General features: G+C 40.7%; 1 protein-coding gene across 1 annotated transcript in view; it reads left to right on the top strand.

Annotated features, from left to right (window-relative positions):
• LOC139742668 (divergent protein kinase domain 1B-like) overlaps nt 1-12,158 on the top strand; it is a 39,211-nt gene extending 27,053 nt beyond the window's left edge. The window contains exons 3-4 of the mRNA XM_071653202.1: nt 4,103-4,210; nt 10,245-12,158. Coding sequence (XP_071509303.1) covers nt 4,103-4,210; nt 10,245-11,189 — 1,053 coding nt within the window. The 3' untranslated portion in view covers nt 11,190-12,158. The remainder of the gene's footprint in view (nt 1-4,102; nt 4,211-10,244) is intronic.
• Nucleotides 12,159-12,393: the final 235 nt, after the last annotated feature.

Genomic DNA, 12,393 nt, shown 5'->3' with positions numbered 1-12,393 from the left:
AGGATAGGTAGGTAGTTGGAAGGACTGAGATAGATGGTAGATTAATAGATTAACAGATAAATTGAGAGAAAGAGATTGATGAATAAAAAGAGATAAAAATATATGATAGAGTGAGAGTGAGATATGTGTATTCTGATATAAATATAACTTACTAGATACTATTAATAGCAGAGAGATAGAGAGATGGGGAGTTGGAAAGATTGATATCAATATATATGGAAGGAGAGATTGGTTGAGAAAGAGAGATAGGAATGGATGATAGATTGAGAGTGAGAAAATATAAAGAGAGCGGGAGGTATTTGGTCATTCAATAGAGTACAAACCTGATGATTGAGTGAGAGAACACCAATCATAGAAGTGTTCATGAGGCAATGTGCTGCATGCACTCGTATTTAAACACTGAAGCCATTTTCTGTGTCCAAGACAAGTCCAATTAATTGATGTTTCACTTCTCATTGCGTGGCAGTAACAAGCAATCGAAACAGAATATGAAATGTAAGCATGCTCCACACGAACCCTGGACATTGCAAGTGTCATCCAAGCGTGGAGATTCCCATTAATGGTTATTGAGGGAGCATCCGTTTCATGTAATTATCATTTCATCCTGTTTGTTTTGTGAGGATTCGTTTCTATGACAGAATTGCAGTGTAACCAGTAGACAAAGATTATGCTCTCGGGTGTGATACCAATTGGCCATAAATCTCAGTGTCAATCAACATAACACAAAATGTGTGAACTGTATTTCTGATATGCTCCATATTTGCTAGTATTTGATTACTATCATCTGTCGTACTGTATGTACTTTGTTTTTTATTGATATGTTACATGTAGGTTGCCACATGTAGAACATTTTTTGTTTGTTTAGTGTCTATTTTATTCATTTTTGAAGTCTAGTTAGGAACCAAGTGTTTTTTCAATGGGAAGCAAAAAATAAAAAGAAACAGAAAAGAAAGAAATCAAACAAACTTCCTGAGCCTGCTAAAGATAGATATAATTACTTTTTAATGTTTAGATTTATTCAAGGCTTGAGTTCGTCTACTTGGTTTATTTTGTAAACTTGTAAATACTGCTGAATCCAGGCTTTATAACTTATTAATGCCTTGTCTGATTGTGGTGCAAACTAGCCACATTCAATCCAGCATATCGAATGGTCGCTTTGTGTGCTTTTCTCGGCTCCATTCATCATTGCCTTTCCATTCATGTCAGCCCAATTAAGTTTGCAATTCCAGAGTGGATCTCATTTGGCCCACATCTTTTTTTTTCTTTGCCAGTCGTGGAATGACTGAGCAGGTAATTGGATTGATTGAAACCCTGTGTAGAAAAGAAAAGGATTTAACAGAGAAAGGAAAATATTGGAAGGATAAGAATAATCACAGTTGATTTATGCCTGGATGAGCAAGCGGAGTATAGGGCCAACCATTCACAACATGTTTTGGAAATGCAAAAAACGGATTTGTGCAATATCTGTCGTATCAATGTCAAGTAATCAAACCACCTCTCCCCACCCCTCCTAAAGGCCCTACCCCTACTTAGCCCCCGCCCCTCCTTAGCCCCCACTCCTCCTCAAACCCCACCCCTTCCGTCATGCTTTGTTTAACAAGCACTTTGCATATATTTTACTTGATTTAGATTCAAATGTTTCCTGTGTTTGGGACTTGTTTCTAAATGCTGTACTCGATGCAAAGTGTCACAGAAGTGTGGAACGGATCTGTTCAAATTTCTGTCACATCGTCGAGCGTGAAACCTTTCCTTGTCTCTTGTGACAATAATACATGAGCCGTTGATATACTAGTGTGGCTCATACATGTTAATGCTTTGGCACAATGATATGAGGATTAACCTGTTGAGGACGAGTCCTGAGTATACTCAGGCAGGTGTCTATGGGAAATGCATGTTGTAGCAAAATCAGTCCGTCCTCAACGGGATAAAGGTCCTCTGACCTCTAATTTCATTGTGACTTCTGCTGATGTAGATAGGTCTACAAACCACAAATTTAATATGAAACTGTGCAAAATAGGCATCACAAATTTGTTATCATATCATTTTCTTTGCTTTCTTTTTTCTGCACCTATCATGCCTTGCCTTTAAAAGGTGACTGCATCCCTTTCGTAATTTTTGTCATGAATGTTGAAAATAAGGCAATACAAGCATCACAATTCTCAGCTTTATTCAATGCACCTTACCTTGACTAAGTGCGTGAACAGACACTATTTAGCAAGATAGGTCTCACAGACCATCACCTCAGAACATATTTATTATGATTACATAGTTATTGCTACTGTATGTGGATAATATTCCAGGATTGAGTCTGTGGCTAGAGTGGGCATGACAATGTCTTGTATAAAAACCTGTCTTTCTAGTTGTGAGCTGGTATACAGTACCTGATTGTGGCAAGGTGAATGAATGAGTATTGGTGTTGTTCTGCTTATTTCAGCCGACTTTACTGTTGATGACCATCACCAAATCCAATGAGGGGTAGGGCTTATAAATACGATGAAAAAAAAGAACAATGAGATATCAACATACATTTAACACATACAATTTTGATCAAACCATTCCTGAATTTTCAATGTGAAGACATAGTATTCACAGCAGCAGGCGTGTTTGTGTAAGGGTCTATCATGGGATCAGAATTGGGTGTTTGAATGCAACTTTGTCGTTGTTGTGGTTGTTGTTGTTGGCATTATTTTTAGTGGATTCAATTTGGATGCTACTGGGTGCAACGTGCTACAGATACGCACCGTAATCGATCTGTTCAATTTCAATCGCACATCAGTGTATGCCCAATGATCACTCCACCCTTGTGCTTCAGACAGTTTTCAAGGACTGAACACATAGTTGCTGGCATGTGTTCATGTTTTGCGCACAGCTTGGACGATTCCTGTGATGGATTCATCTTGACACTTTCCAGATCAGACCAGACACACTGTGAATGCACAAGAAAGTATCCCCCTGTTAAGTTTTGATGACACCTTTTAAAGAACACCACTCCTTCCCCCCCCCCCCCCGCCCCTTCAAGGTTTTGTGTCAATTTATGACCACTTGCCATATTGCTCATTTACATTAATGTTTGATTCATTCAAGATGCTTCTGGCTGCAATATGCGACAGGCATGTACAGGAACAGATCAGTTTGATATGACAATTTACAAGCACTTCTCATATTGCTCATACATGTATTTATGTGATATTTGTTTCGAGCACAGGTCGGATGATTGCTTTTGTTTTCAACTCGTTTTGACACTACCAGATAAAACACACTATGGATATCCAGAAATAAATCTGTTCAAGTTTTTCACATTTACCAGTGTTACCTCCCCCCCTCCCATTTTATTACTGTGTAATTTGCAAGCACTTTGGATATTGCTCATGAATAGTCTCTATATTGGACACTGCAGGTAGACTCCTAGCCTTTGTCAAAGACCCTCCCACTGTTGCAGTTAATGTAGTAATTGCAAGAGTAGCAAGCGGAGGGTGGTTGTGCGAGACTAGTCGAGCCGCCGGCTAGAGCCGAGACCTCATAAGAGGGCATTCTAGAGATGTGTCTGAGTTTCTTGACTTAATACGCCTTTGTAGAAGTACCGACATTGCTACCAGCATTTGGCAGCAAACATCCTGGCCAATCAGCAGAGAGCCCTCCAGAGAAGCTTGTGCATTGACGTTTCACAGCGAAGACACACTAGGGAATCATCAAGCTAATTGGTCAAAGCTACATATTGAATCATTCAGTGGGAATGGTGGGCAGGGTAGGTTTTCTCCCTGTTGTGATTAATGTAATCACAATTTGCAGGTCTACCTCAAAAAGACCCTTGTGCTGACACACACTGAGCTTGGGTTCTCCAGCTCTTCACTCATTACATTTGCAATAAAATCACAGTGATATTGAATGATTTGTTAGTGCCATAATAGATATCGCAGTAGTTCACTTGGTACCTTTTTCATTCACGAAATACCTTGGTTTTTCTAGTAAGCATTGCACGTACTTCTATCTCCAAAGGGGAAATGCGTGTTAAAGGAAATCTGAATTTGGAGGGTTTTAGTGCTCAGAATACTCACAAATATGATAAACTTTGTGTTTTTGTTGCAACTCTCGTGTATTTCAGTGCCGCTTCTACTCACAAGGAACCATCACAGGAAAGATGTGCCCGAGACTCTGCGAAGAAAGGGATTTTGTCTACACCAAGTGCCTATCAAGGAGTCCAGAAAACCAGGTAAGGCAACTAATGCAATTCTTAATGGGTAGGACTGTGCATCACAGATAATTCCAGTTGTAGTGACTTGATGAGAGAGAGAGAGACAGAGAGACTGACAGACAGACAGACAGACAGACAGCAAACATACAGGCAGTTGGAGAAAGAGAGAAAAAAAAAGGATACTTTGCATCCTATCCTTCAAAATATTCACATAAATTCAAATTTTTGTTATTTAAGTAAGAAACATTAGAATTAAAATGTCCTTGCATAATAAACTACATTCATCATTGGTGGCTTTGCCAAAATCATTTTGTAAGAAACATAACATGGCTTTGCCATAATCACGTTTGAAAAAAAGAAAAGTGCATTTAAACCCTATTGTTGCCTGAGTGGGAAAACAAATTATTATCATTCACAAGAGATGTGGGACATACAGCCATCTAACTGAATTTCTTCTTTTGTATGCATATCGAGATCTGCTATTTGATAATAGACAATATCACAGTGAATTTGTGATAAATGTCAAAATTCAGGCTGGGGATTGTGCTTCTAAAGGTTCATTTATTCAGGCAACTTTTAGAAAACCTCTTGAGGTACACAAAGGTTGACAAAGTGAGCTCTTTTGCCTTGGCAGCTTCTCGCATGAAATGATACACATGGGACTGTGCAGATGACTTGTTTCTTTTCTTTCATTTTTTTTTTGCCATCATGATACTGGAGTGTAGACTCTGAATGCTGACATGCGGCATGGGAATGATAAATTATTTCTCATTGGACATGCATTCCATGGTTGCTAAGCAAAGTCAGTGATTTTATTTGTGTGTTTTTTTTTGTTATGTATACATATAAATGTAGTTTGGTTATGAAAATATTTCTCAAGAGGAACATAAACGTTGCAGACTGAGGGAGCTGTGGGTGTTTAGCGTCGACTTGCGGTTCCGCTGTGGTAGTCTCGGTCGTGTGGTGAACACAGCGCGCGCGTCTGTCGTAGGCAGTTCAGTGCAGTGAGAGTCTGGTGTCCCGTCATGCCTTCAGGTCTAGGATTACACACAACATGCATTAACTGGTGGCGACAAACACCAACCTTCCATCTTGTTTTGGACTTAAGTAGAGGCCAGACAGGATTGATTTCTTCCAAATCATCGGAGGAAACTTAGCAACACCTCCTTTGCATGATCATACATCATACAACAACAGAAGAACCCAAATACATTGATACTGTGTACACCAAGCATTTTGAGAGCACAATATTTCACGAATTGGGAATTGCAAGACTCTTAAAATGCGAGCGGTTGATGGACAACCACAGGGACCGACCAGGGAATTAACATTTGCTCTTTTAAGATCAAACTTGGCAGTTGCACACCTTGGAGTTGATATACGTTGCATTTCTGCCACTAGTGGCGATATCTTGTGGGAGTTGTTAATTTTACGACTATCAATAGGCTCACAAAATTCATGAAAATGAAAACACTCCATAATATATTATGGCGTGCTGGTATGCAGTATGTGTGCAAGGCATGTATCAATTAGATTGGGTATTTGATTTTAATTGCCCTAAATTTGAACAGCTGAGTCAAGTGGTGGTGTGTGTCCTGTGTAAAATAGTAACTGTCATTTGTCATAGTCCCAAGTGCTTGCATCCACACTAATAAAATGTATCACAAATTGCTTTGATATAGCAGTAAATTGTTATGGCATCATTTCAACGTTTCTAGCAGATGGGACATTTTGCATTAAATCCAGTTTTTCTCTACAGAGTTTTTCTTCTTTTTCTTAAAAGAATTATTAAACTCTAGCTTTCAGAATAGTTAAAAGTTAAACGACTTGGTGCTCACTCACAAAGATGTCATAGATAGGAGATAGAAAACTGAAACCAAACATTTCAAAACGCTAGTCAATATTGCACCTCACCCTCTTTTTGTGATATTATTGACATGCCCTGCTACGTTAATCATGCCATCAGCCAGACTCAGATCCATCATTTCTGTTCACGTATCTTACCTTTTTGGAGTGGAATTCAAAATTAAACAAAATCACCCCCCCCCCCCCTTCCCAACGTACCATGGATCATTGCATTCATTTGGACTGCTGGCAGGTGCATCGGGATTGGGGGCTCCAGAGCGTAGAGACTAGCAGCTTCAACCTGTACCATGTGTGAGAAATCGGCATATGACATATTGGCTGTGGAAGAATAGAGCCCTAATGTGTACTTTGTGCAAACAGCATTTTGCCCCCCCCCCCCCCCACCAGTTCCATCATTCTTACAAGACACCCGATCCGATATCCTGTTGATGTGTAATTTGCAGATTTCAGATGATGTGAAGCTAAAGTGGTTAGATTATTTTCTTGAAACCTTCCTCTTTTTTTTCTTTGTAAAAAAGATTATACATTAATGATTAACTTGCAGAATTATTCAGTGTTTGGTTTTTATTTAGCAAATTAAAGATACAAAACTTGGATACATACAAATTGGGATGGATTGTTAGAGAAGGTAGATTCAGAATTAGAAAGATGGCAAATTAAGACAGAGAGGGAGAGAGATCACAGAGAGAAAAGGAATTGCATTTCTTTAAAGAGTAGTTCCTTCTGTAATATTTTAATGGTTGTTGTGGATTAATGATCACTTATATGCAGTAAAGGCATAACCAAAAATGTGTGTATCTGCAACATGCCTGCTGGTCAATAATTGGGCATTGCTCTTTTACTGAATAACTGTTCATTTTGCTTGTCCAGCAGTTTTAGCTCATGGAATCTAGTTTGCAGTGCACCATGCAGATTCTTTTCTCAGATGAGTATAGTTCCTAAAAACGACCCAGTCAGTCAAAGTTTTGACCAAGCTATATTCTGGTATTTTTCATCTTGACGAAGACCAAAATATGGGGGGGGGGGGGGGGGGGGGAGGGGGAGGAGGGGGAGAGACTCTACTGGTACAATGAAGCAAGTAGCATTGTTACTTACATATTTCATGAACTGTGTACATGTGTAGTGCATGCTGCACCACTATCCTTACTAGTTCAAAGCATGGCTGATTAAGTTTAATGCTGCTTCAATGGTTCATCGCTTTCATTTTCGCTAAATTATCAGTGCAAGCTAGTGACCCCACATTGTTCCGGAATCTAATCCCAAATAATAAGCTGCAGTCTCAGGCAGGTATTTGACGCTTGACATGCAGCCATTGCCAACTGGGTTGAGTGACACACAAGGCCTGAATCTAGTGCTCGTAACCGTGACAACAGAGCATATGATTAAAGTGTTGCGGAAATAGTAATTCCACAGAGGCGGCTAAAAAATTAGATTAATTACTAATGAACTTAGTTATCAAACAGATTTTTCATTTCTCCTGGTCTGCTAGATAGCTTTGCCGTAGCTTTTTAATTCAAGGTAGTTAGAGGGTGTCTATTACCGTATTAGAATTAGGACAGTAGACGCATCATATTTTAGGGGTGCGATTGTTCTTTTTATACAGAAACTTGCAGCCAACGTATTTTTCGAAATACATATTGTAGTTAATAAACTGTCTATTATCAAAATTGGGACAGCAGACATATCATGACAAAACCCTCACTGTTTCCATGGATGTGATGGCCATAGTAATTTGTAGACATGCAGGGAATTTAAATTTGAAGTGGTTTGAATCTGTTATGAAATCAGGACAGAAGACAAAAGTATAGAAATAAAGCTTTCACTGTTTGCAATAGTGTGTTGGCTGTTTCTATGCATATACTTGGTACTTGCAGATAATTGACTTCCAGCTAGCCCAAGACCGTTTATTAACTGAAACTGGAACAGCACATGGTCTATCAAAATGAAGTTTTCACTGCTTTTGTTTTCTACAGGATGTAAAGGCTGTCTCAATTATGGTATATTTTATTGTTCGTAGTGAAACAAATTGTACCTGAAAATATGATTTGTAGTCTTGTTTTTCCGAGCGATATGTTCACCATGTGAACAGGAATAGCCAGTCATGTTTCTTCAGAAAATGATAATTACCTACAGAATATTGTCAGAAAGACCAGCACATCAGCATGCATGCACATCTGGTTGTGTATGTATATCCCATTTGGCAGCCATTTTCTTAAATCACACACACACACACACACACACACACACACACACATATGCACTCTTTTTACCCAACATTTGTGATACTCTGTTGCGAGAAAGTCAAATATGAATATCTAAATGTGATATCATTCTGTGATATCATTTTCCTGCCTGGTGAGATATTATTACAAAATGAATGCAAACAATGTCGTGCGGGCAATAAAGATATCGATTAGCAGGTTGTTGCTGTATTAAATAACAGACGCTCTAAACCCATCATTTGGTTGTCTCAAAATGCTCCAAAGCAGGTGTGCTTTGCTTGTTTTGTTCTTTTTCCTCTCTAATACATTTGCCTTGCTCTACCTGGCTATGATGTTTGTAGACAACAGATGCATTTTGATAGCTTTGAGTAGCCATGAGAGCCATTTATTCAAGATTGTGTGACCTATACAACCATCTGCCGCACCGGGAGTTCTTTCTCCTGAAAATGAGTTTCGAAACAGACTGCATTCCAAATGAGTTAATACTAGTTTTTTGGGCACCCTTTTGTAATCCGAACAGTTTGAGAAGGTGGAGAACTTGGCTTAATTCATTGGCACTCTCTCTTATGGTTTTGTGCTGTGACACAACATTTGCTCCTTCAACAATTGCTCCGGTTTTATTTTCTCCAAGGACTTAGGGTTAGGGTAAATGTTGTAGTAGGGTTGTAGGTTCTATAGTTTGATGTGAGGATTAGGATTAGGGTTGTGGTTATATTTGGAAGTAGAATCTATGTTTGACTGAGAGTGCAGATATTTCATGAGAGCAATATTGTCGCAGTCCTGAGCAAATGTCATAGAACCAGTTTGTGCACATATGATACTTCATATTATGCTAGCGTGCAAAGGTGTTGCACGCTTAATTGACAGACCATGTCATTGTTAACAGAACCATAGCATGAAATTTTGTTTGCCGAAATAGCGATCTGCTCGGAGAGATTCATTTGTGCGTGTAAACACCTGGCAACTCTAAATAAACATATACATTGTAGAAACATAAAAATTGTTGGAAACGTGATTACCAACAATTCGTGTTTTGTAAGTGTGAAAACCACCACCGGACTGTTGTAACATGAACATTCGTTCATTCAAGCATACAATGTATGGCACAGTGTGTCTGGTTGATAGCATTTGCTGACTATTGCTACATGTAGTCACTTGGGGCGAACCACGAGGGGGTCACGCCTGATCCAGACTGTCTACAAAGGTCAAGAAAGGGAACCAATCCTTTGCATACTAGCTGCCGAGCAGTGCTAATAGTGTTCATTCTTGCTGTCTCTCTGGCATTCAGCAATGCGATAACGTGACTGACATGACGTCATTGCTCGCCTTGTTTAATTGGTCGTAGAAAGCTTTAGAATCTCTGCTATTAGTCAAAACAATTCATTTTTTTTTTGCTTCCTTGCCAGTGCTTAATCATTGTCCATGCTAGCTGGGGCAATAAAAACCCTCTATGTCCAGTGTTGGTGTAATTTTTGTCAAGAAAGTTGTCTGGTATTTATAGGCAGCTTGGCTAATTAAGAAGGACTGCTGTAAATGTGGGCCATTTCCTGACTTCAGAAAATTTCATGCACTATCTTTGTGTTGTATGGAACCAGGGGAAAGATTCAATTCATTTAATTGTTTGCTCATGAATGTTAACATCATGCTAAATTGACTCAGAAGAATACTAAACAGTACTTTGTGTGAGTCCATTTTGTTTTACGTCTTGTTGCAACGCATGGTCTTGTCCTTAAAAGTATGCTGTTGCACTTGATTTTTTTAAAGCCATATTTGTTCTTCAGTGCTTGTGTTCTGCTTACATCATACCTTGACATTTTGTTGCTGCAAAACATGCCAACTTAGTCTCCCTTGACCAAGTGCAAGAAATTAATAGCGCTTCAAATCCACTTTTGCCGTCGCATGTTACATCATTCTGATGTGGTAATCAATCTTCTTTTTGCACTTTTTTTTTTGTGTGTGAACAGGTTTATGAGGTTGAAGTCAAGGATCCCAAGAGCTTGGCACATGACCGTTTCCTCGTCCACTGGGCACACGACCCCAAGGATGGCGATTACGACAGACCCAAGGAGGGTTCATCCATGGAGGACCTGCGCCACATGCTTTCGGCCTTCCTGCAGTTGCGGCTCGGGGAGACCGAGCATGCGGACCTCCAGTCGCGGCTCCTTGACGTGGCCGACATCAACAACGACGGCAAAGTGTCATTGGCCGAAGCAAAGACCATGTGGGCACTTCTACGAGGTAACAAGTTCCTGCTCCTGATGGCACTCTCCAAGAGCGAGATGATCCCCAAGCTGGAGGGCTTCTGCGGGGACGTCTTCGTCACCGAGGGTGTGCAGGGGTACAGCCTGAGCCGGCAGGGCGTCGGCCCCGCCTTTCCGCTGGGGCTGAGCAGCCTTCTGAGCAGGGAGAGGCTGCAGTGGACCCAGCGGGCGCACATCGTCCTCGGCGTCATCGAGTTCGTGGAGGAGATCATCGACAACCCGCTGGGGAACTTCCTGATGTGCAGTGTCACTGCGCAGAGCATCGGCTACACCAAGGCACACGATGCCAAGCTCCTGCACCTAGAGGATCTCTACCCCGAGGTCATCGTCGAGGGGCACCTCCAGGACCGTGAGTGCCAGGTGGACGAGGACTGTCTCTACGGCCTCAACTGCCAGACGCCGTGCGGCACTGTCAACCGCAAGTGCTTCGGCGAGGTCACCTACCCCAACCTGTACAAGATGTGCAACCTCCTGGAACCAGTACTATTCCGAGGTGTACCCTCCGCCATCGAGGAGCAGCTGCGGAAAACCTTCAAGCGGTGCCGCGACCTGCGGCACAGCGGGCGCAAAATGGACATGGAGCACTCACTGGTGATCAACGACATCAAGGGAATTATTTGGAGGCAGATATCTAATGCAAAGTCATGATACTGGCAGTATTTTCCTAGCATGCTTCTTTCTGTGGTTGCTTGATGAAAAAAGATGCAATTTTCTGATCACCGTAGGCACTTTGAATGTACTATCTCACTTGTGATGAGAAACAAAATTGTAGTTATTTTTTTCTTTTTGCTTTTGAAATCTACCAAAAAACAAAAAGCATTCTGTAATGGTGCTCCTGCTGCATAAACTCAGTGGTGTCTCCTTCTCTGAAGATTTTATCCATAGTAACATGACACTTTGCAAGTGAAAACTTGCGCAAAAGCCAAAGGTATTAATTCAACCTCCTCAAGAACGAAGACTGGATCCTCACACTCCAAATGATTCAATGCACAGCAGCAAATATTTTTAACATTCTCCATTTTGTGGGCTTGCTTTAATGCAGAGTATGCTGGTTGAGGGAGATTTTGAGATCACTCAGTCGCAGGATCCCTAAGTCAAGTCCTCTAGCAGCAGTAGTTGTGCTCTTTGGCAAATTTCCTCATAGCCTGGTCCTTCATGGGGTACTTGAGGCCACGATGAGTGGCCTCGGGGTTGATCAGTCCCGTGGTTGCTTGCACACGAGCCGCCATTGCTCTCTTAGCAGTCACGTAAAACAAAAATCCTGATTCAAAATCCATGCTGCTTGTTATTTACTTTATGGGAGATATATATGCGACCTCTTTCGAGATGTACACTGCATGTGATTTCTTCAGTGTGTGCCTAATTCAGACACAGTAGCCAGAAGCGGTGTCAGGTTGCATTAGTGATATCATGCAGATCTGTTGATTTTTTTGAGCTGAGGAGCCTGACCCAGCCCTTGGTAAGCTTTTGGTCAAACCCATTACATCCAAGCCATGCTCTTACCAACCCTAAGGCTCATCGGATTTCAACCAAATACCAAACGAGATATGACGGAAAGGCTATCCTCTCCCTGTCAAATCATTTCAATACGGACACCAAGATTGCAATGAACTGAAGACAGACTTTCTAAAAGGTTTTATCAGTGTTGCATGAATCAATCTACTGTTAAAGTTGACATTTTTGCAGTGTGGAAATTTTCCGGCATTCGCACGGCACGAAACTAGTGCAAATATAAAATCCCCAAATATTTTCCCTCATGTGTAATGATGTTACATCTCTTTGATTTTACAGAACTAAAAACGAGAAATTCATTTTACCCGGTTGAGCACGATAGATTACTCGTGCGATAATT

This window comes from Diadema antillarum, unplaced genomic scaffold (genome assembly GCF_040938485.1).
Source record: "Diadema antillarum isolate AM-2024a unplaced genomic scaffold, OU_Dant_1.0 scf00000033, whole genome shotgun sequence".
Classification (NCBI taxonomy): Eukaryota; Metazoa; Echinodermata; class Echinoidea; order Diadematoida; family Diadematidae; genus Diadema; species Diadema antillarum.
This window is presented reverse-complemented; position numbering and strand designations above follow the sequence as displayed.